Here is a 22,613-nt window from a genome sequence, read left to right as displayed (position 1 = left end):
CCTCTATTATTACTTGAAATATGGAGCACGCACCAGGCATGCACCAGGATCGGAGGGATGACACGGACGCCCGCAGCCCCGCACACCAAACGGTGCTGGCACAGCCATTGCGGTATTGGTCCCAGTGGCAGACGTCATGTGCCAACGGGAATGTGACGCATGCTGACAGGGAATTTGACCGGTGCGGTCCGAGGGACATGTATGTAAGGATTCGCGGGGATGTATCCAAGTAGCTCGTATCGTCGTCGTGCAGGTGTCTCAGGGATGCCCTTCACATCCTTCATCACACAGAGCGAATATCCAGCTGCTACTTGCATACCACTACCGCTAGTTTGCAGTGGCGACGCATGCACGTCAGTCCCGCGCACACCAATGGTTCACCCGCCGTCACAAACCCTACCAAAACGCACGGGAACCGGGCCGAGCAGGGGCCGACGCTGAGCATGGACGCTAGCGTGTGTACAGCAGTGCGGCAGTACGGGCGGGTATTCTTGTCTCTCCCGAATTACACACGCAGGCTCCGAGACCCCTTGCCCTGCCCGTGGCATTCTGCACCCGTTGCAGCCCAACCCTTCTCACGCACCTAACGCTCCACAGCCACTCCTCCTGCTTTTCCTGACCAAAACAAAAGCAGCCAGCCCCACACTCCAGCCACTACCATCTTACGTCACCCGACCTACCAATCTTCCACTACCCACCACCACCACGCCATTCACGCACCCGCACCACCTCCTCCCGCCTCCTCCCCGCCTCCTCCTCCTGCCCCACCACGCCACCCCATGTCCTGGGTTCTGTTGCACCACGCCATCGCGGAATTCGCCTCGCCCCTTCACCTCTCCACCTACCTCTCCACCTCGTCCCCTCCCCCTCCCCTCCTCCCCACCACCTCCTCCCCCTCCCCTCCCCTCCCTCTCCCCCCTCCCCCCCGCGCGCGCTACCTCCAGTACTGCGCCCAGCGGTGGGTGGTCTCCACCAGCTGCGGCAGCAGGGCGGTGGCGGACTCGTTGATCAGGCCCTGCATCCACTCCACAGCCGCCTCGTCGTCAAAGTCCAGCCGGAACTTGTCCTGGGGTGGTGGGGGAGGTGGTGTTTTTTTTTTGGGGGGGGTATGTGCCCGAGCCCAGTGAAATAGGTTCCAATAGTCAACGAATCGTCGCATACATAGTGCCACCTTCGGGGCTTCCACGCACGACCGCAAAGTGTCATCCCGTAGGCTTGTTCCACAGGCCCGTGGGCTCACGTCGCCTTCTGTGGTCACCGCAAATGGTGAAACACACACCCCATCCCCCATGGGCCCGAGCCAATGCCCGAGCCTGTTCCCACAACCCACCCACCCACCACCCGACCACCAACCCCCCGCCCCACCTGCAGCTTGAGGATGGCCTTCTCCGGGTCCGCCCGGATGGCCTCGATGGAGGCGCCGGCCATGAGGTGGAAGAGGCTGAGGATGAGGTCGGCGCGCTTGCGCAGGATGTTGTAGGCCTCGCAGGCGTACATGCGGAACTGGGGGGCGGGGGGAGAGGGGGGTTGCAAGGATGTTTGCGGCACAGAGGGGGGCAGGAGGGGGGGAGGAGGGCGCGGATGGCGAGGCAGGGCGAGGGAAGGCGGTGGGGTGTTTGAATAAGCGAGCATTCGGTATGTGGTGGCGGTGGCGGCGACGCGAGGGTGGGGTCTGGAAGGATTCGGCGTATGGGGGACTGGTACTGAGCCGAGGAATGTGCCGAGCCCGACACATGCCGCGCCGCTTGGGCCCCCGCCTCCTCACATGCCGCGGCGGCGACACGCTTCCCAACCCCGCCCCGGCCCTCGCCTCAGCAAACAAGCCATGCTAGTTCCCCGCCACCTCCCGCTCTGCCCCCGCCTCTGCTAGCTCCCCTCACCTTCCACCCCATCCTCCCCCAACCCCTCACCCACCTGGCATGGAATGCATTGGTATCGACAACCCCCCCCCACACACACCTACCTACCCACCCACCCTCACCTGCTTGTAGTACTCGCTGCCCTGGCCGCCCATGGCCTCGATCATCTCCTTGCACAGCTTCATGGGCGGCGGGAAGGGCTTGGGGTCGGCGCCAAGGATGTAGCCGAAGTCAATGTGGAACAGGCGGCCGTCGCTGGCGGGGGGGAGGAGGCGGGGGGGGGGGGAGGGAGGGGGCGTTATCGGTGAGGGTTCCATGGAATGTTAACTAAGAGGGTGGGAGGGTTTATTCCATCCCAAAGATATCAAGATCCATAACACACACACACACACACACACAGACACACACACACACTTTCTCCGCATTGCGTACTCGTGCTTTCTCCCGCGTGCCCTCCCTAACATATTCTCTCTCTCTGTCGGTTTCACCCACGTGCTGCGTCAACCCTCTCCTCCCTTATCCCTCCCCCCTTTCTCTCCCTCCCTCCCCCCTTCCTCTCCTCTCCCTCTCCCTCACTGTGTGAGCATCAGATTGTCCAGGTGCCTGTCGCCCACACCCAGGATGTAGGTCATCACGCAGTAGCCAGCGCAGCTGCGCACAAACGTCTCCACCGCCTCGGCCCGCAGCCCGAAGGGGCCGCCGGCGTCCGCCTGCGTCAGCGCCAGGAAGCGGTGGATGGTCTTGTGCTCGGCCAGCACCGCGGACAGGGGCACGGAGGGCACGAACTCGACCAGCCCGTCGTCGAAGGAGGTGGGCAGCACCTGGAGGGGGGGGGGTGAGGAAGGGGAGGGGAGGAGGGGAGGGAGGAGGAGGGAGAGGAGGATGGGGGAGGGCGGGAAATGAGGCACAGCGGTCGGCTCGGTCAGGCGGGATGGAGGTCCCTGCTGACGGGGACCGCGGGACCGTACAGGAACCGTGCAGCCAAAACCCCTTTGCATTGGATTCGGTACAGTTTGGGCTAGTATCTACAATCCCCCTCCTAGGCCCCCCCCACACACACTCGCAGACACCCACCCTTAAACACACACTGTGCCCCACACACCATGCCCCTTACACACACGCATCACTCCCCCCTGCTGTCTACTTCGCTACACTTCTCCTACCAATCCTTGCAACCCCCCCAACCCACCCACCCACCCACGCACCCACCCGGCCATCCTACCTTGTACGGCGTCATCCTCAAGTCCAGGTTCTCGCGCTTGAGCATTCGGTCCATGAGCCCGATCATCTGCAGCACGAAGTGGTCCTGGCGCAGGTCGTCGCCCTTCTTGTAGATGATGCAGCAGCGGTAGCCCTCAAGCACCGGCGGCGGAGCACCCGGCTGGGACCCCGGCGCCGCACCCCCCGCACCCCCACGCGACGCGCTGCCTTCCCCGTGGTGGTGGCCATGGTGGGAGCCGGAGGCGGCGGCGGCGCCGGAGGCGGCGCCGCCGCTGGCGCCGCCGGCGCCGCCTCCGGCGGCGTCGGGCGCGCCTGGCGGCGCGGGAATGATGCCGGTGCGGGTCGGGAGCAGCGCGAGGGGGTCTGGCGGCGGCCAGCCGCCGCCTCCGCCTCCGCCTCCAGGGCCGAGGGGTGAGTGTACGGCGCCGCTGCTGCTGCCGCTGCCCACGCTTCCCGAGCTGAGGTGGCTGGCGCCGGCGGGCGCGTGGCCGTGGAGGCCGTGGAAGGGGTGGTGGGGGTGCGGGTTCGTGTGCGTGTTGTGCTGTGGCGGCGGCGGCGGCGCTTTCCAGTTCATGGGCGCCGCCTCGATGCGGAAGGACAGGCGCAGCGGTAGCATCGCCGATTTGAACACCGAGCACTCCTGTGGGGATTTGCATTGCATTTGAACCATGTAAGGAAAAGCAATCAAGGATGATATCGCACTTGGTGTGGACGCAAACGGTTCGTTGCAGGGGCCGAAGAAACACCCGCCCATACACACATACACACACACACACACGTTCCGTTTGCCTCCCAACCGCCCACCCACCCACCCCCACCTTGGGCATAATGCCCGCCAGCACGATGTGTGGGTCCAGGGGCAGCGGCACACGCAGCGCCGTCAACTCGCCACAGGCGCCCGTCTCCGACACCTTGGGAGGGAGGGGGCGGGAGTTGGAGCGGCGGGGTGGAGGTGAGGGCGAGGTGGCGGCAAGGCGGAGGAGGGACTAGCAAGGCGGAGGAGGGACTAGCAAGGTTGGCAACGATGGCTGTGTGCGGCGACCCGTGGTTGTCTCCCTCCCACCCCCCCTTCACTGTTAGGACCTGTTTTGTTGGCATAACCTCCATCCCTTGTTTGTCTAGCCGCCGCCCCGTGCCGCCAACCCCCCGCACACCCACCATCTCCCGCAATCGCTCCGTGGCGCGTGCCGCCTTGATCTGCGCAATGCGATAGCAGAACACGACCGCAACGAGTCAGTAAAGTAAGAAACAAGGAATAGATAAATAGGAATGGTTGGCTGGGAAAAGATGTGCATAGCCATGCTGACTGAGTTCTGCATCTGTCCGCTCTTTCCCCCGCCTCGGCCCAGTGCCCCCGGTGCTCTCCTCCACGTTCTTGCACGCCCACATTACCGCCTAGCTTGTAACACACATCACATTGGGCACATTGCAAACATGTTGCGTTCCAAAAATGCATTAGCTCCATCGCGTGTGTGTCTTTACCTTGGAGCTCTTTAGCTCGCGGATCACCGCCTTGAGCTGCTTCACAAGGTCCACCTGCCGCCGGATGGTGTCCGCGATCAACAGGCCCGGGGAGCGCGGGCCTGCGGAGCAAGGCGCAAGGCAGGCGGGACGATGGTGGCGCGTTTGGAAGGGGATCGCATTGTGCCGCAGTCGAACACAAGCGCGTACGGCGGCGGTGTGTTCGCGCCGCCCCTGCCCCAGGGCCGCAGCGCCTCCGTCTGTGACTGGGTGGGCTTTCTGGTTTGCTGATAATGGGATAGATCATTGTGTTGGACCCGGGCCATAACTACCCCCAATGTGCATGGCTACAGCTTCACTTCTTCTTGATTACGGTAATAATGAATGTAGCTCCCCGCCCCTTGACGCCCTCACCTCCGGCCGCCAGCGTGTCCAGCAGCAGTGTGTGCAGCGCCCTCGCCCGCAGCCCAAAGCCCGGGTCGTCCAGCTCGCAGAACAGGTACCTGTGTGTGGGTGGGGGGGAGAGTGTGCATGTGCGCGTGTGTATGTGTATGTGTGTGTGTGTGTGTGTGTGTGTGTGTGTGTGTGTGTGTGTGTGTGTGTGTGTCTCAAATCACACAACTTAGAAAAGACACCATGGCAGGCGGCAGGCGGCTGGCTCCCCTCGAGGGCTGCCGCCCCTCCCGATGATCTACGGTGCCACATGTGTATACCTGCAGCTCGCACTGCAGCCCAGCGCCTGTTGGGTTTGGTTGTCATAAACCCCTCCCTCTCTCCCTCCCTCCTCTATTCAACGTGTGCCTAGTCTGTATTGCTAGTTAGGACGTGCGTGCGTGTGTTTGAGCCTGGGTGGCAATTTCGAAGGCGGCTACCGTCAGCACCGCCCACACGCGCAAGACCGAAGAGCTCATCGCCTTCTTTCTACCGGTTTGCGGGATGTTTCGCTGGGAACCTGGGAACTCGGTGCATTTCGGGAATGGGGACCATTGTCGCGTGCCACTCCGTTGTCAAGCATCGACCACGCTCTCCTCCTCGCTCTATTGCATTGGGTTTGGTTTAGTTTGGGCTGGTATCTACAATCCCCCCTCCCTCCCCCCTCCTCCTCCCCCTACCCCAAAAAACCACCCTCCCCTCACCAGTGCAGCTGCACGGCCAGCGCGGGGTCCTCCGCCGCCCGCTGCACCAGGAAGGCGCCCAACCGGCTGCCCGTGTCTGCGGCCTCGTACCTGGCAGAGAAGGGGGCAGGTGGGTGTTGGGGTGTTTGGGGGGTTACATTCATGATTACTTAAGAAGTGAAGGCGTAGGCAGGTACAGGGGGGGGATTGACGCGGGTGGGGCGACGATGGCAGTAGGCGTGAGGAGGGAGCGCGCGCGAGAGAGACTACATCGACAGACGCAAGACGTGTGGGCATGCGATGGGACTTGTCTTGTCATGCGTCCTGGGTTTCCATTCGAAAAGGTGCACAGCGCCCCCTGCCCCCCTCCCCTTGTCCCTGTTGCCCCCTGGCCCTCGTGTGGCCAGGGGCCAACAGGGACAAGGGGAGGGGGGCAGGGGGCGCTGTGCAACTTTTCGAATGGAATGCCCCCATGCCGATGCGTGCTTGCCTCTATATTGTTGCCCGCTGCCTGTATTCCGTTTACCTTTTCCCTTTCTGCAAATGCCCCAAATCCCTGGCGCTGGTCTCCTCCTCGGCGCCCGGGCTCCTTGATGTCTTCTAGGTGGGTATTTAATGTGTGCCTAGTCTGTATTGCTAGTTAGAACGTGCGTGCGTGTGTTTGAGCCTGGGTGGCAATTTCGAAGGCGGCTACCGTCAGCACCGCCCACATGCGCAAGACCGACGAGCCCATCGCCTTCTTTCTACCGGTTTGCGGGTTATTTCGCTGGGAACCTGGGAACTCCGTGGATTTCGGGAATGGGGACTGTTGTCGCGTGCCACTCCGTTGTCAAGCATCTGCCACGCTCTCCTCCTCGCCCTATTGCATTGGGTTCGGTTTATTTTGGGCTGGTATGTACATCCCCCTCCCCCGACTTCACTTCTTAATTAATCATGAATGTAATCCCCCCGCCACCCACCTGAGCGCCTGCACCAGCTGCAGCAGGTAGGCCCCCAGCTCCTCCACCTCCACCGCCTGCAGCGCCTGCACCGCGTGCTGCCGGACCACCTCGGACCGGAAGTCGGGGCTCAGCAGCTCCAGCGCGTCGGCGGCGGAGATGGGAGCCCACTGCCGCATCAGCTCGGCAGCCTGTGCGGGTGGGGGGTCGGGTGGGGTGGCGGTTGGCGGTTGGCGGTGCGGGTGGGGAGTGGAAGTGTGCCGTGTTGCGCCTGGAGCTGCTACAGCTGCAGCTGCTACAGCTGCTACAGCCAGTGACGCCGCCACGGGACCTGTGTGTCAATGTGACACGCCTCTCCCTCCCCCGCCTGACCGCCAGTCCCCTCCCCCCTCAATGCCCCCCCCGACCCCCCCCCGCCACACACACCTGTTTGGCCTCCGTGGCGTCGCTCCAGTCCACACACTGCAGGAACTTGGTCAGCGCGCGGGTGTCCTGTGGGGGGTGATGGCAGCGGCATGTGTGTTAGTAAACAATAAATTAAGGTGTATGTGTGGTGTGGTGGGGTTTGCAGAGTCTGGACAGTCAAGTAGACGCTGCGGGGGATGGGGGCGACGTGGGGATGGGTCAATACCCAAGGGCCTTGCACATGGGGCCATGAATAATGGGCTGACGCATGCCACGCCGGCACGCGCATGCGCGCGAGCGCACGCGCGCAAAACCGTAGCGCATCCCTACACCCATGTACACCGCGCACAGCCGCACATACCCGGCACGCGCCCCCTCCTCCTGCCCTTCACCCCCGCCCCCCCCCCCCCCACCCCCCGCCCCCCGCCCCCCACCCTACCTGTGTGAGTGAGGCCCGGAAGCGCCACAGCAGCGCGCGCTCCTCCGCATGTAGCGGCTTGTTGGGCGGCAGCTTGAGGATGGCCTGGCGGTGCAGAGGGGAGGGTTGCAAAGATGGTTGGAAAAGTGGTAGGCTGCAAGGATTGGTACAGAGAAGTGGAAAAGGGGTAGGGGATTTTATGTGCCCGAGGACGCACAGGGGTTTCTTCATGTGCCCGCGCCCAACAGGAAGGGGGGGAGAGGGCAGGCCGTGTCTGGGAGCCCAAGGGAGGGAGAGAGAAGGGGTTGTGGCTATGCACATGTGCGACGGGGATATGTGTCCTCACAGTGCCCAACATGAAAGCAGAGGCACGCGAGCGAACAGGGTTCGGGGGGGGAGGGTGCTTGGGGTGCCGCATAGGAGCACATGAGTGCCCACATGAACGGAAGACGGGGAGAGCGTGAGCGAGAGTGCGCGTGAAGCCCCCCCTCCATTGACCACACGCAGCCCCACACACAACATGCCCACCCACGTTAACACCCACGCCCGCGCGCAGCCCCCCCCCCCACACACACAACGCCCCCACAGCCCCCCAGACGACCCACCTGCAGCCTGCGTCGCTCCTCGCTGTTGGGCTTGAGGTCGCGGTCCAGCACGCCGCGCTGCAGCCCGCGCGCCAGCTTCTGCGCCTTGAGCTCCGCAGGGTTGTCTCGACCCACCTGTGGGTGTCGGGGTGCAGGGGGCGGGGGGTTACATTCAGTATGAGCTAAGAAGAGGTGAAGTTGTAGCCAGGCACATCGGTGCAGCAGGCGTCGTTATTAGTGAACGATGCTTTTGTTTCTGGAGTCCGGCAGCGGGGGCGGGCGTGTGTGTGGGAGGGGCCGAGCACCGCGGCGGGATGGTTGACAGCCCCAAGCCCCCAAGCCCCAAGCCGTCATGGTCTGGTGCAAAATAACCCAAGCACCTCCAACCCCATCACACCCCCCCACCTCCCCCACCCGCAACGCCACACCTCCACCCACCCACCCTACCCCCCGCACGCCTCACCTCCGGGTCCACAAGTCGGATGATGGCGCCGCCGGCCGGACCCGACCCCGCACCGGCACCCGACTCCGAAATCAGCAGGCCTGCGGTTGCGTGTGTATATCATCACATAATCATTATGAAGACACAAAGGAGAGTGCATGTGTGTGCTTGTGATTGCCAACTCAAATCTTTTAAGTCAGCACACGCCATGCTCTGCGGACCCACCTGCTCCGGCGTCCTTCTTCCCCGCCCCGCCCCAGCCCGCCCCGCCGCCGCCGCCCGCGCCCGCCGCCGCTGCCGCCGCCGCCGCGGCCGCGCCGCCGCCCTCCCGCCCCGCCCCCGCCGCCGCGCCCGCCGCCGCCGCCACATGCTGGTAGCACAGTACGGGGTGTGGGAACAGCGGTAGCAGCACCGTGAGCCGGAGCTCGGGGCGGGTGCGCCAGGCGGCTCGGTCCGCCGCCGCCAGTCGCCGGATCTCCTGCGGTCGGGGCAGTGCGGTCGGGGCAGTGCGGTCGGGGCAGTGCGGTCGGGGCAGTGCGGTCGGGGCAGTGCGGTCGGGGCAGTGCGGTCGGGGCAGTGAAGTAGGGTCAGTGCGGGCGGTGCAGTGCGGGCGGGGCAGTGCAGTGCACGTTTAAAACCTCGGGCCGGCAGCTGCATATCAGGTGGTAGCGCACGAACGGGCAGTGCAGTGCGGTCGGGGGCATTGCAGTCGGGGCAGCTGCGGGGAGTGCATTGGCTGCCTGACCACACCACCCCAGGTCCCATGCGTGCCCGCGGTTAATGCCCCGGCCCTCATCCGCTCGCATGCCCAGTGCCCAGATTTTCCTGAAGCGCTGAGCCACAACCCGCACCACCACTCGCTCGCACCCCATTCTCGTACCCCATTCCTCACCCACTACTGACATCACAAACTTGCAAACCCACCCACCCACCCACGCCACCCCATCACCCACCCACGCCACCCACGCCACCCACCCCACCCACGCCACCCCACCACTGCACCCACGCCACCCACGCCACCCACCGCCAGCGCGAGTGCGTCCAGCCACTCTCCTCCCGGCCCCGGCGCCATGTCGCCTCGCTGGTGGCGGTGCAGCAGGTGCTCCAGGCGGCCCAGCCGGTCGCGGTGGGCCAGAGGCACCTGGGGGGGGGGAGGGCGGAGGGGGTTACATTCATGATTAGTTAAGGAAGTGGTAGACGGTAGACCATCTCAGGGGAGGGGGTTCCATGCATGTTAAATGAGACGAGAGGGCGTAGCCAGGAGCAATGAGGGGGGGAGGGGGGGAGGGGGGGAGGGCAGGGGGAGGAGGGTACATTCATGATTGGTTTGGGAAGTGGTGGAGATGGTAGACAGTCTTGGGGAACAGCGTGGGACATGAGATGCAGGGGGGGGGGGGTTGCGCGGTGCGCGGTGGCAGCGCTGGGAGGAGCCCGGGGGTCGGTGTGGGGCTGGAAGTGGTGGGCGTGGGGATGCGTGGTTGGCCCCGTGCGCATGCGTTGTGTGGCCCTACACACATACACATACACGCAACCCATGTGCCTTGCTAACGCTCACAAACGTGCTTGCCCAACACAGACACACAGCCACGGCCGCTAAAACACACGCGCGCCCTGTCCCCCACCTTGCCCGGCGTGCTGGTGGGGAACTGCGTGCAGGGCGGCGCGCCCTCCCACACCGCCAGCCGCTGCGGCCCGGTCTTGAGCCGCCCCCTCTTGCTGAACAGCGGCGTGACGCTGCTGCCCACCAGCGCCTCGCGCCGGCCCTCCGCCGCCTCCACCAGCACCAGCACCAGCTGCGCATCAGGCGGCAGGTCCCGATACTGCAGGGGTGGGAGGGAGGCAAGGAGGGAGGGAGGGGTTGTAGATACCAGCCCAAACTGAACCGAACCCAATGCGGGGGAGGGAGGGAGGGGTGAGGGAAGGGTTGGGAGAGGGAGGCAGGCAGGGAGGAGTGACGGGAGAGAGAGGAGGGGAGGGAGGGAGGCAAGGGACGGGATGCGAAGGGAAAGGCAGCGGCGCGGGGGTCCAGGACAGGACACAAGCAGCCGTGAATGGCGGGTAGGCAGGAGTGCACCCGCCGGCTGCTCAGGCATACTAACCCGCCTTTCCCCCCGTCTTTCCCCTCCCTCTTTTCCCCTCCTCCCCCCCGCCCCTTTGCCGCCACGCCCCCTGCCGCCCTGCTGAGCTACGAGTCAACGCCCCAGCAGCCAAGCAGCCCGCCGGGTGCGGGTCATGGACTCATGGTGTCACCTTGACGCAGAACGTCAGCCATTCGTCCCACCGAGCCGTAGACCCATCGCCCGGCGAACTGCCGCCGCCGCCGCCGCCGCCGCCGCCAGCAGCCAACAACGGCCCCAGCGGCCCTGACCCCAGGCCATCGCCGCTGCTGCTACTGCCGCCTGCAGCCCCTGCTACAGCCGCGTCCTGCGCGCCCTCCAGCCCCGCTGCGTCTGCTGCTACTGCTGCTGCTGCTGAGGGCGGCTGTAGCTGCGGTGCGCTGCAGACGGCCTCCGCGAAGGCGGTCGTCGCCTCCAGACCCAGCGTTTCACCGCACGACGTAAGCCGCGCAATCACGTACAACGAACACATCTTTGGCGCGGTATCACCGCCGCCGCCGCCATTGCTGTTGCTGCTGCCGGTGGCTCCACCACTGGCGCCGCCGCCTGCGGCGGCCGCCGCAGCTGCAGCTGCAGCTGTAGCCGCAGCGGAGGAGGGGTGGGTGGGCCACGTCGCGTCGTGGCCAAGAGGAACACCCGTGCCACCCACGCCACCGCCCACGCCACCCACCCCGCCACCGCCCCCGGCGCCGGCGCCGACGCCGCCCGCTCCAATGCCTGGGACCCCGTTCAACGCCGCAGGCAGGCTACTGCGGGCTGCCGGCAGCAGGCCCTGCAGCTCAGACACCTTGACCCGGACATTCAAGTTTATGTCGCAGCTGACGTAGAATGAGAACTGGCCGCTCGCCAGGCCGCCGCGCGCGCCGGGCGCCGTGCCGCCAGTAGCGGCGGCCCCCCCGCCTCGGCCTACGGGCGCCGTGCCCCACATGGCGCCCCGCTGCTGCGCTGTCCGAGGCGCAGGCTAGGATGCACACCGGGGCCCGAGTGCTGAGGTCAGGCCCCCAACCGGGCCGGGTCGGAAGCTGCAAGCAAGGCCACTCAGCCGCGCTGGCCTAGGAGCACCCACCTAGCGTGTTTCATCGCAGGTTTGAGCGAGTGTCCTGCGGGGGACAGCTATCACAGCTGCGTGGCCTGAGCTTTTGAGTACAAATCTTGTCTGCCACACCGCGAATAGCTTGTTTGCCTACTAACTGAGATACGCCGCAATTACATAACGAGTTTTCCTTGTGCTGAAGCAGGCTGAGGTGGCTCACTGAGAATGCCTCATGCAGGAACCCTGGTCTCCAATCTGTCGCCAACTGAAGTCAGACCTCCAAACTATTGCACAATAAAGATTCTGTCTTTTACCGTCACTCATCATACCGGCTCGGCAACGAGCTTTGTCCTTGGTATCTGGCATAAACTGAAAGCGTTCGCACACAGCACTTCTTGCCCTTGACGAACCACTTCATATTAGGTTGACGGCACGCCTACAATGGCGTCCTATTACGACGAAGAGGCGGGGCTGCTTGGTGGGGGCAAGGAATCCTACTCCTACGAGTTTGCGGAGCGCACCGTGCGCCAGGGCTTCGTGCGCAAGGTTTTTGGTGAGTGTCGAGATCTGGGACGTGTCGAGTCACGAGGCTGAGCTGGCGGGGGCCCTCTGAAGGGCCGGCGGGACCAGACCGGAGATGGAAGGCCCTTCGCGCAGCTTCTGCTGCACACGCTAACGACGGACGTCATCTGCGTCATCGTCAGAGCTTTCCTGGGATTTTGGATTACGCACTTGGTTGCGCGGAGCTTCAGAGAATCGGGGCTGTGCCAGCGCGGGAGCTAGGCTTGCTATGCGTCAGGCGACGCGGTACGGCTGGCCACCCCGCCACAGTACCGCTGCCGCCGAACGGGCGACACACACCCTTACCAACAACGAAGCAACTCAGTTATATAAGGATGCCCGAGCGCTTCGAGCTTGTTGCACGGAGACCTGCAGCTCCCCGCCCGTGCCCCCCCCCCCTACCCATGCACACATTCGTCAACACGTCTACACACACTGACGCGCCCTCACGCACTCTCGCCCTGCACTCTGCAGGCATTCTGGGCCTGCAGCTGCTGGTGACCGCCGCCGTGACCGCCGGCTTCATGTTCAGCGCGCCGCTGCGCACCTACGTCTACACGGCCCAGTGGCCCTTCTGGCTGGCCTTCGGCCTGTCCATCAGGTGCGGGAGGGGGTGGGTCTGTGTCTGAGCCGAGCGAAAAAGTCCCATCATCACCAGAAAGCCCACCCAGTCAAGAAAGGGGCTCGGGGGTAGCCGTACATGGAGAGCGGAGGGGAGGGAGGGGAGGCAGGGCTGAACATAAGGTTGGGGACAGGGAGACAGGGAGAGGAGCGGAAAGTCAGCGGCGTGCGGCAGATAGGCCAGGTGGGGGGGCCCGGGGGGTAGATACCAGCCCAAACTAAACCTGGCCTGTCCATCAGGTGAGAGGGAAACAGAGGGAGGGGAGGCAGGGGAGGGCGCGAACATGAGGTGCGGGAAGGGAGAGAGGGAGAGGGGCGGAAGGCTCGTGGCGTGCGGCAGATGGGGCAGGTGGGGGGCTGGGCGGGGCCGTCGATGAGGACATGGACTGCTGGGGGAAGCCGACAGATGCAGGGCCGCGGCTGAACTGTGGGATAGACAGTGGGCGGTGGGAGGCGGGGTCAGCATCACTGGCATTGGCAGGAACGATGGATGCAAGACTGCTCCGACGTCTCTACCGCCCAGTACACCGTATAGATACACAACCCCTGCGTGTCAGACCTCTGTCCTGTGCTTTTTCAACACGTACCCAACCCCACACCTCGCGCACGCCTTTCCCTGTGCTCTCTGCCTCTCCCCTGCCAGTCTTATGATCGCTATGAGCTGCTCCGAGTCGCTCCGCCGCAGCCACCCCTACAACATGATAACGCTGGCGGCCTTCACGCTGTGCGAAGCATTCCTGGTGAGTGGGCTGGTGCCGCCGGGTCTGGCTGCCGCCGTGCGGTCGGGGCAGAGCCTGCTGAGTGCATGTGTCGCTGCCGAGCCCGATAGTCTTTAGTACCGCATTTACCCCCGCTGCCCCTGCCCACGCCCACGCCTGCACACGCCGCCTGCCCTTCCCCCCCCCCCCCGGCCAGGTGGGCACCGTCAGCGCCGCCTACAACACGCAGCTGGTGCTGCTGGCGGTGGGCATTACAACAGGTGTGTGTGTGTGTATGTGTGTGTTAAAGAGCACACGGAAAACATAGCGCAAAGACAGTGTATGCGATGCAACAAAGCGACGGTGTGTGTGTGTGTGTGTGTGTGTGTGTGTGCATTGGATGGGGTGCGTGATGCCGCGTGCGCCCTCCTGGCTCGGACGCACCTTGCCCCAGTCACTCTTGTGCAGCCCAGCGCACGGCGGTTTGGCTTTCATACCCCCCTGTGCCTGTCTTGTGCTGTTGTGCGCGCCACCGAGCCCGGGCGGCGACATTTATCGCCGGCGCCGCTCGCCCTGCTGCTCCACGACGCCTCGGCCCATATCCCATAAGTATTATCGCTTGCAACTAACGCCTCTGCCTGCACTCCCCTCGTTTTCGTTGGTTTTGGTTTAGTTTGGGCTGGTATTTACAACCCCCCCCAAGCCCCCCTGTCTCTACCCTCAACTCCCGCTCCCACACTCTCCAAACTGCCCAAACTCGCGCTGTGCAGTGGTGGTGCTGGGCTGCGCGGCCTTTGCGATGCAGAGCCGTGTGGACCTCACACTGTCCTCTGGCGCCATGGTGTCACTGGGCCTGGCGTTCATGTCCGCGATGGTGAGAGAGGAGCCGCCGGCAGGATGGCCTGGCGTTCCTGTGCGCGTGTGTGCCCAGTCTACAGCAGTACGGCACGCCTGTGCGCGGTTGGTTGTGCTTGCGCAAGCTGTGTGCTGACTGCTGGCATGCCGGTGTGGCCTGCGGCTCTGGGTGCCCATTTCCAAGGCGATGCCGCCAGCACGTCATGCCGCCTGTCCCGTGCCCCATTGACCCACATGCCCCGCCCTCCCAACACACACGCACACCCACGCGCCCTCCCAACACACACGCACACCCACGCGCCCTCCCACCTCACCCCCCAGGTTCTGAACCTGTTCATCCGCGCCAACTGGCTGTCGGTGGCGCTGTGCGGCCTGGGCGTGGCGCTGTTCAGCCTCTACCTCATATTCGACGTCCAGGTGCGGTTTAGAGCGTCGTGCAGTTGTGGGGTGCGGATCGAGGGTAGACGTGTGTATGCTGGTGCGTGGGGGAGGTGCCGCCGCAACCCAGCTTCGCGGGCGCTTGTCCTCCCTCGCCCCTAACCTCCCTTGCAGCCGGCCCCAAGCATCCATCATGAAACCCGCAACCCTCCGCTCCCCCTCCGCCCATCCTCCAACCCCTCCGCCCCCATCCACCCCTCCTCCGCTCTTGTCGCACTATGTCGCCTGGCCGCAGCTGCTCATGGGCGGCCACAAGTACTCGCTGTCTCCAGACGAGTACGTGTTCGCGGCGCTCAACCTCTACCTCGACATCATCAACATCTTCCTCTACATCCTGGACCTGCTGTCGCGCCTCAACCGCGACTGAGGCCGAGGCCGCCAGGCCAAGGCTGGGAAATGACAACGGGAGTGGAGCGGCAGGGGCGTGCTGAGTGGGCCGGACGAGGCGGCGAGGCGGCTGTGGCTGCAACGGCAACGGCAACGGCCTGTGTGGCCGGCGGCCAGGGCCTCCGGGCGACTGGCGACACTGGCGGGTGGAGGATGATGGGTGGCAGGCAGCGAGTGATGCACGGCGGGGATCGATAAGAGGTAGATGCGGGTTTAGGAGGGCTAGGCACGGAGAAACTGCAAGTTGGTGGTCAGGTCTGGCAGGAGGAGGGTGGGATGCGCTGCTGACAACGGCTTGGTTGTCGGGTGGGCATCCGAGCGTTGCTCTAAGGGTTGAGCTGAGCTGTGCCGTTCTGCCGCGTGGAGCGCCACTGGGCTTGCTTGGCGGGCCAGCGGCTGCGCAGCGGCAGCGGCAGTTGCGCGGATCGGGCAGTTCCGCCCTGAGCATTTGCTTCATTTGGGCAAGTGCAACATACCAGTTATTTGCGCACAAAACCTTGTAACACTGATAAGTTGTGAAGGGATGCCCTGTCTGAGTATTTGGGGCCACAGGGTTTAAAGGTCCTGGCGGGTCCAGGACCAAAACCGCCGGAATTTGAGGCCCGAGGCGAAGATATTTTGCGTGGCCGGAAGTCCGCGCCTGGGCTTTACAGGACTGCCTGGTCGTGCACAACTGTGGCGCACAACGTGGTGTCTTACTAATCGTTTGCAGTTGCCAGGGTCACAGAGGGTGCTGCATTAAGCAGTGCCTGAGTGCGTGTGCGGTTGGCGTGAGCAGGCCTGAGCAGGCCCGAGGTACTGCCGTGGAGGAGGAACTCGCACAAGCTTCGTGCGGCGTGTAGACGCCCTTGCTCGGGCGCTAGCCCAGTTCGCGCATCTCTGTCACCGGTGTTCACCCTTCAACCTTATGTCTCTGTCTCCTTTCCCGGCCCAAGCGGCTCACTCGTGAAGAGTCGGCCATGCAATGCGAAGCCCTGTATTGCAGCAACGCGTCCTATCAAGCCCAGCAGTCGCTTGCTGCCTGTTAGCATGTGCCATATCCATACATGCATACCTCGCAGGCGGAGGGCCCCCCGTCGGAAAAGCGACCGCTGGAATTGCTCGACAAATATCTCTGTGAAGCTCCCCCTGCAGCATTGTGCACCCTTTCCCCCGTACCTCGCATGACTGCACATTCACCCATAGCAGCGGTCCCGGCTGACTCCAGCGCTGCGTCCAGCCCGTGTCGGGGCCGGCAGGTTCCTAGCCTCGCCCTTGCCACCAGCCGCTGCCTGCCCAAGCATTCTGTATCACAAGCTATTGAAGAATAAACCTTGGGGACTTGGGAGAGGGGCGGTCATGGGCGAGTTGTACGGGCGCTTTTTTGAGATATTTTTGGACACACGCTCGAGCTCTATGGGCGCTCTCCCGCAGTCGCTTCAGTATACACAAACGTCCCAGTCATACTTAAACCTCATACGATCACCTGAACCAGCTGCGAGGCGCGTTCATAGAAGTGCGCTCACAACCTGCTCTCGATTCTAGACGAGCTCAGCGCACCTGCAGACTAGTCGCTTACCTGCTGCGCGCTCATAGCGGCCGCAGCGCTGCGGCGCCGCCATGCCAGGCGCAGACGCGGACCTGGGCTCCGACCTGGAAAATGCCTCTGTAGAGGTTGATAGCGCCCCGCTTGGCAGCTCGGCGAGACCGCAATGGAATGCCAGCGAGTTTCAGTGCTCCATTTGCTACGAGCTGCTCCTGGACCCGGTTGTCGGTGAGCTTGCGAGCCGGGGCATTCTTCTGCGCCTGGAAGGGTCGCGCTCTAGAAGCTCGTGCGTTCACTCGTCAGGAAATGGCTTAACGTTTCCAGCGCTTGCTCTAGAGGCCCAAAGCGACCGGGGAACGGGGCCGCGGTGGTCGCGATTCTTCCCTCGGCTAAATTGTGATGGCCCAGGCCCAACCCGCCACTGAACGCGCCGCTCCTATTCCGCAGGGTCTTGCGGACATGACTTTTGTCAGGGTTGCATCGAGGAATGGAAGGTATCGCGACAGTTAGTGGGGCAAGCAGTGCAGTGCCCAATTTGCCGCGCGGTGCTACTACCATCCGCGGAACAATCCTTCGGTAAGCAGACGTGGGCAGCTTTTCAATGCTCGTCAAGCGCCAGCAGCGCGTGGTTGGCAGACGCTGCTAGGACGCCGGGTACTCAGCACATTTCGTCCAGAGTCGGGCTTCGCGCTTGTCGCACAAAAACGCATTCAGCATGTTGATGGCGTTATCTGTTTTACAATTTACAGGCGTGTGCCACCGGTTGCGGGAGACCGTCGAAAAGTTGTTTCCAGAGCAGGTGGCCGCACGTCGACGCCAGGTGGCACGGGCGTCCTCCTCTCGCCGCTGGGCCGGTAAGACGTTCCCCGGGGCCCTCTTTGCAGCCTTGAGGGGAAATTGCATGGCTTGCTTTGAGTTGGCTTGCGGGCGCGGTGTTTGCTGTCGCTCACACAAACATGCAGCTCGACTCCCCAACCGCCCTCGACCACCTGCGCATCCCCCACTCAAACGCATCACTGTGCTCACACCTCCAACAAGAACGCATCGGACTTATCTCATTTTCACATGTATCACAAACCCATCGCCCGTACACAGGCGACTGCGCCGGCGCGCCCTTCCCGCTGGTCTCCCGTAGCGCTAGCGCCAGCGCCTCCGCCACCTCAGACACCGACACCAGCAGCACCGCCACCGCTGCCACCAGCGGCGGCTCTCCCGCCCCCGGCTTCTCACGCGGCAGTCCCTCCAGCGACGCGCCAGGCCCGCCAGGCGGCACCGCCGGCAGCGGCGGCAGCGCCCGCGGGGGCGGCGTCGCCTCCGGCGGCCTGTACCGCGCCGGCGCGCTCAGCAGCGGCGCCGGCGGCGGCGTCCGCGACGCGGCGGCGCTGTTGGACGTGGATCTCCTGAACCGCGCGGCGGAGCAGTACCGCGAGCTCTCCATGCTCGTCAGCGCCATCACCTCAGTGCCGGCGCCGCCGGCGGCGGTTGTGCAGGCGTTCACGCAGGCGGCGGCGCACATGGCGGCCACGCGCGCGGGCGCTATGGGCAGCGGGCCCGCGGGGGGGCTGATGGCGCCGGGCGCCGGGGGCGCCTCGCTGCCGCAGGCGCAGGCGGCGGAGCTTGCGAAGCTGTTCCTGTCCTCTGGCGCGGCGCTGACGTCAACAGTGAGCGCAGCCAGCAGCGGCGGCGCGGCGGAGGCTGTGGCGTCGGTGGCGGGCATGTCGCTGCCGGACGCGGCATCGTCGGCGGCGGTGGCGGCGCAGCTGGCGTACGGCCGCGGCGGCGGTGCCGTGTTTCGTAGGCAGGGCTCCGGTAGCATCGCCAGCGCGCCGGCGGGCAGCGGCGGTGGCTTCCTAGAGGCGGCGCTGACGCTGCTGACGTCAGCCGCCGCCACCAGCACCGCCGCCGGCGAGCTGCGCACGCTGCTGACGGCGCTGAACCAACAGCAGGCTGCGGTGGCGGAGGAGGAGGCTGCAGCGGCGGCGAACAACAACAGCAGCAGCAGTAGCGGCAACGTGCAGCAGCACCACCACCACAACCACCACGGCCACGGCCATCACAACCACGCCAGCAGCAGCTTGCGCAGCGGCGGCCTCCGCAGCGGCGGCGGCGCGTACGGCGCCGGCGTCGGTGACCTGCGCTCCGCGGGCCGCGACTCCCTCATGACCGACACCGACATGGAGGCTGTGAGTGAGGCGGCCAGCGACGCGCTGCGGACCACCGCCAACACGGTGCAGCAGCTCACGGCGGAGGCGGCGGCGCTCAGCAGCGTGCTACGGGCGGCGCACCAGCAGCAGCTGCAGGCGCACGTGGCGGCGGCGCAACAGGCGCAGGCGTACGCGCAGGCGCAAGCGCAGGCGCAGCTGATGCAGGCGCAGCAGGCGGCCGCGGGCGGCTGGGGCGGCGCGATGGCGGGCGGCTCGCCTGGCGGTACGGCGACGGCGGCGGCCTCCAGCGCCGCGGCGGCGTTCGGCCTGTACCCCGCAGCGGCGGCGGCGCAGCAGCAGGTGGCCATGCGCTTCGCGTATCAGCAGGCGCAGGCGCAGACGCAGCAGCAGCACTACCAGCAGCAGCTGGCGGCCGCTTATGCGTTGTCGCCGGCGGGCGCGGCAGGGCTGGCGCCTGCGGCGGTGCCGCCGCCGCCTCCACACGCTGGCGGCCTTGCATCCTGGCCCGCGGCGAGCTACGGCGCTGCAGGGCTGCAGCTGCTGCCCCACCCGTCGCTGCAGCAGCAGCACCCGCCGCACCAGCACGGCCGCATGCAGTAACGTGTGTCTCTGTGCACTCATGCTGCCCACGTGCCGGTTGGCGGTCGAGACCCGGGGTCTGGAGCCGCTTGTGTTTATATCACGATGTATTCGGAGCTCTGGGATTTTTGAAAGTGCTTCTTATCGCAATCTCTTGCGTTTGAGTAAGTAGCATTTCAGGCCGGAGAGTGAGTGTGGCACTGAGAAACACATACAACACTGGAGCCGGTGCTTGCCAAGGTGTCGTCAACTGGGCGCCCTTCGCTGCACTGTGTAGTAGTGCGCATGTCACTTGGCCAAGCGTGAGATGGGTACGTGGCTGATTGCCATGGGCATCGGTCTTTCTTAAACTGCTATTAACCAAATAAAACGGCGCGCGCGCGGCACAGCTGTTCCCACGTACAGAGGTACGGGACGCTGCCGGCTTAGCTCCAGGAGTCTGCTAGCTCAGCGCGCCTGATTGCCTCGGCTTTTTTAACATCTATCATGGCTATTTCATACGCGCACAGCGCTGCGCATGATTGCACGAGGAGTTCGCTGGGGAAAGGAGTTCACTGAGTGATGTGCTGATGCGGCAATACTTTTCCTGTCTATTTTATGGACGCGGTGCTGCTTGTCTCGGAAGGGCGTGGACGCGCGGCATCCTCAGCCCCCCGGGCTTGTCCGTGGCGGATGCGGCGCCACTGCGCCGCCCAGAGCACACGCTTAGCCACAGGAGAGAGGGCTGGAGCGAGAGGGGGCTGCATGCGCATGTGCAGAGGAAAGCTGGGCGGGGCAAGAATAAGGGCAAGGCAACAGAGGCGTGGTGTGGCACGAGAGGGGCGGTGTCACGTCAACTGTGGTTTGACTGTGGCAGGAGTGGCGAGGAGGGGGCTACAAAAGGCGACTGCAAGCGGCCAGGGCCCAAGCAAGAGCAAGCGCGGGCGCGGAGATGCAGGCCCCTGAGGGGTGTGTGTGTCTGCGTGTTGCGTGAATGAGGCGAGAGGAGATGCGGTGCCTGGTTACACGCCGGCACGGCTGCAGAGCGCTGAGGTGGCTGGGCTTGCTGCTGTTGAACTGAAGGTAGGGTGGAAAAGGATTGTGGAGAACGACTTGGCTGCTTGGCACGTGGTTGCACGCCTGCGCGGCAACTCGGCGGGGGCTATCGCATTTCGAGGGCATGCATGGGCGCAATTATGACTGGATTGCAGATGGAAGTGTGCGAGTGGAACGCAAGGATATCATGCGATGAGATGGCCGGCCCTACAAAGCTGGTTACTAGGCAGGCGGAGAATTATTATGCACATTGCGTCATATCCTTAGGTCAAGGCATGCGGCTTGGGTGCATGACCAACAAGGCATGACCGGTAAATGACTCGCATGCTCGCCCCCAGCACACTGCCGCGCCGGAGCGCCCAGGGAGCATACGAAGGCGCTTTGTCTGCGCGGCATATGGCCGGCACGGGTGTGCAGCGTGTGTTGAGAGGAGGGGCTGGAGGGCAAAGGGTGTGCAGAAAGCTGGGAGCGTTTGCAGAGGATCTGCAAACTTTGATTATGTATGGCGCTAGGCAGATGCCGGCGGTGGTTAAACGAGTGGTCGATGGCAGGGGGCCTGTGCATGACCCGTTTGATGTCTATGCGATCGTGCGCGACACGTGCTGGCGTGTGCTCGTGCAACAGCATGCGGGCGCGGAGCGGAAGAAGGGCGACGTCGCGACGACAATGTGGCGACTGCAAAGCAGCGTGGGTACGGGAGGACATTGCGAACATTGCGGTGGGTGGAGCGGGCATCAGCAGGCGCGTTTGCATCTGCACGGCGCGCACACGCTCCTCATCCCGCCTGGGCCGAAGCACTGATTACCACGCACCCCGGTCACGCTGCCGGGAGAAAGCGTGAGAGAGAGGATGTGCCAAATATGTGTATCTGCCTTTTTGTCCCGCTTGAGGTGTCCGCGTGTGCTTGTGCCCATTTCATGTCGTAAACACACCATTTAATTTTGCGTGATTTTATCATCTGAGGGTTCACGTAAGCAAGAGTGCTGTAGTTGTAGCTAGCAGGCCTGCGTCGGTGGTGTGTCAAGAGACAGCCGCTGCTTGTGCAAGCAAGCGGCGGGCCGGTTCCGAAGCAGCCGGCAGCCATGCGCATGCGCGCATGCGCCGAGAGAGACGGGTGTAGTGGAATGGATAAGCTGGGCTGCTACACCGCGGCTTGAGTTGAGGCGATGGCGAGGCCTTGCAGCGCAGCCGGGCCGCACTTTTATGGGAGTCGGACACAGCGCACAGCTCCCGTACTGAGGGAGCTGGATCCAAAAGCTTCAGGGTCCTAGCGTACTAATTGTTTAGGCCTTGCTCCACAGACTCTAGAGATGTCTGTGAAATTTAATATCATGCTGTACTGGTACAAGGCATAGGCATAGCGGGGAATGCCATGGGCAAACTATATGCTGGCCGTTTAATTGGGACGCGGGCGGCTGGCTGGGGAGCGGCGCGGGCTGCAAAGTGTCTGTTTGTGAGCCGGCCGCTCCTGGTATTGCTTGCTGTGCGCCCCTGAATGAGAACGCCTGTACGTGGGTGTCGAGTGCAAACGCGAGGGAGTCCAGTATAAACAAATGGCGAGGGGTTTTAGTATGACGCGCTGCATGCTGACGATGTTGGCCATGCCGGAACACATTTAATTTCTTAGGTTTTGTGCCCGGGGATGAGGATCGGGGGACGGTACCCTGGCGGTAGCGGACTGTGCGCCTGTGTGGTGTACACAGCGCGGGAGGCGGTGGCGCGTGTGTGGGCTGGTATTGGAGCAATGACTGCAACACCGCGTGAGTTCGTGCCATTCACTGGACGCGCCCGGCCCAGGTTGGGTGTAAAGCTGCCAGGGACAAGACGGTGTGTAAGGAAACAGCATGGTTTCAACTGGCGTGCCTCAGTGCGTTGCCCAGAAGTGCCCGACTCCCTCACCATCCGTCCGGTTCCACGACGTGCACAAGTCGAGCTGATGCGGGCCCATCCATAGCATGCAGGGGCTCAACTGGCCCGCGCACACGCCACTTGTCGCAAGCGCCCTGCCGCCCTGCCTGTCGCGCTGTGCGGCCTGTGCGGCGTTGAAATGCTGATATGCGAATGTGAATGCGAGCGCAGACGGCAGCGGAGGTTGTAGTCGCTAGCAATGTGCTCAGGGGAGAATCTCCTCTGAATGTGCCTCACGCCACAAGCAG

The 22,613-nt window shown here is 64.2% G+C and overlaps 3 protein-coding genes across 3 annotated transcripts; 2 read left to right on the top strand and 1 right to left on the bottom strand.

Moving 5' to 3' along the window:
* Positions 1-46: 46 nt before the first annotated feature.
* CHLRE_01g035500v5 (uncharacterized protein) lies at positions 47-11,778 on the bottom strand. Its single transcript, XM_043058713.1, has 19 exons — positions 10,694-11,778; positions 10,066-10,263; positions 9,468-9,584; positions 8,669-8,921; positions 8,465-8,544; positions 8,023-8,136; positions 7,439-7,522; positions 7,021-7,086; positions 6,616-6,785; positions 5,678-5,767; positions 4,956-5,044; positions 4,563-4,663; positions 4,239-4,277; positions 3,899-3,991; positions 3,082-3,720; positions 2,436-2,680; positions 1,982-2,114; positions 1,366-1,503; positions 47-1,066 (listed from the first exon to the last, which is right to left on the bottom strand). Exons 1-19 carry the CDS (start codon positions 11,486-11,488, stop codon positions 935-937), a joined length of 3,576 nt encoding a protein of 1,191 aa, XP_042928627.1. The 5' UTR covers positions 11,489-11,778; the 3' UTR covers positions 47-934.
* Positions 11,779-11,898: 120 nt separating this feature from the next.
* CHLRE_01g035450v5 (uncharacterized protein) lies at positions 11,899-16,055 on the top strand. The gene is made up of 7 exons (XM_001690046.2): positions 11,899-12,146; positions 12,629-12,755; positions 13,419-13,515; positions 13,691-13,754; positions 14,244-14,347; positions 14,650-14,745; positions 15,002-16,055. The coding sequence occupies exons 1-7, from the start codon at positions 12,035-12,037 to the stop codon at positions 15,131-15,133; spliced, it is 732 nt and encodes a 243-aa protein (XP_001690098.1). The 5' UTR covers positions 11,899-12,034; the 3' UTR covers positions 15,134-16,055.
* Positions 16,056-16,598: 543 nt separating this feature from the next.
* Positions 16,599-22,304, top strand: CHLRE_01g035400v5 (uncharacterized protein). Its single transcript, XM_043058712.1, has 4 exons — positions 16,599-16,906; positions 17,126-17,254; positions 17,428-17,532; positions 17,774-22,304. Exons 1-4 carry the CDS (start codon positions 16,753-16,755, stop codon positions 19,441-19,443), a joined length of 2,058 nt encoding a protein of 685 aa, XP_042928626.1. The 5' UTR covers positions 16,599-16,752; the 3' UTR covers positions 19,444-22,304.
* Positions 22,305-22,613: the final 309 nt, after the last annotated feature.

The sequence above is a fragment of the Chlamydomonas reinhardtii genome, chromosome 1 (assembly GCF_000002595.2).
Source record: "Chlamydomonas reinhardtii strain CC-503 cw92 mt+ chromosome 1, whole genome shotgun sequence".
Classification (NCBI taxonomy): Eukaryota; Viridiplantae; Chlorophyta; class Chlorophyceae; order Chlamydomonadales; family Chlamydomonadaceae; genus Chlamydomonas; species Chlamydomonas reinhardtii.
Note: the sequence above shows the minus strand (reverse complement) of the source record. Positions and strands in the feature narration are given on the sequence as shown.

Excerpts from the sequence above, each read along its gene's own strand:
- CHLRE_01g035450v5 (XM_001690046.2), top strand. The coding sequence starts at position 12,035 with ATGGCGTCCTATTACGACGAAGAGGCGGGGCTGCTTGGTGGGGGCAAG. Across the intron at positions 12,147-12,628 it reads CTTCGTGCGCAAGGTTTTTG|GCATTCTGGGCCTGCAGCTG; the intron begins GTGAGTGTCGAG and ends TGCACTCTGCAG. Across the intron at positions 13,755-14,243 it reads GGCGGTGGGCATTACAACAG|TGGTGGTGCTGGGCTGCGCG; the intron begins GTGTGTGTGTGT and ends CGCGCTGTGCAG.
- CHLRE_01g035500v5 (XM_043058713.1), bottom strand. The coding sequence starts at position 11,488 with ATGTGGGGCACGGCGCCCGTAGGCCGAGGCGGGGGGGCCGCCGCTACT. Across the intron at positions 7,523-8,022 it reads AGGAGCGACGCAGGCTGCAG|GCCATCCTCAAGCTGCCGCC; the intron begins GTGGGTCGTCTG and ends CTGCACCGCCAG. Across the intron at positions 7,087-7,438 it reads TCCGGGCCTCACTCACACAG|GACACCCGCGCGCTGACCAA; the intron begins GTAGGGTGGGGG and ends CACCCCCCACAG.
- CHLRE_01g035400v5 (XM_043058712.1), top strand. The coding sequence starts at position 16,753 with ATGCCAGGCGCAGACGCGGACCTGGGCTCCGACCTGGAAAATGCCTCT. Across the intron at positions 16,907-17,125 it reads GCTCCTGGACCCGGTTGTCG|GGTCTTGCGGACATGACTTT; the intron begins GTGAGCTTGCGA and ends CCTATTCCGCAG. Across the intron at positions 17,533-17,773 it reads CTCCTCTCGCCGCTGGGCCG|GCGACTGCGCCGGCGCGCCC; the intron begins GTAAGACGTTCC and ends GCCCGTACACAG.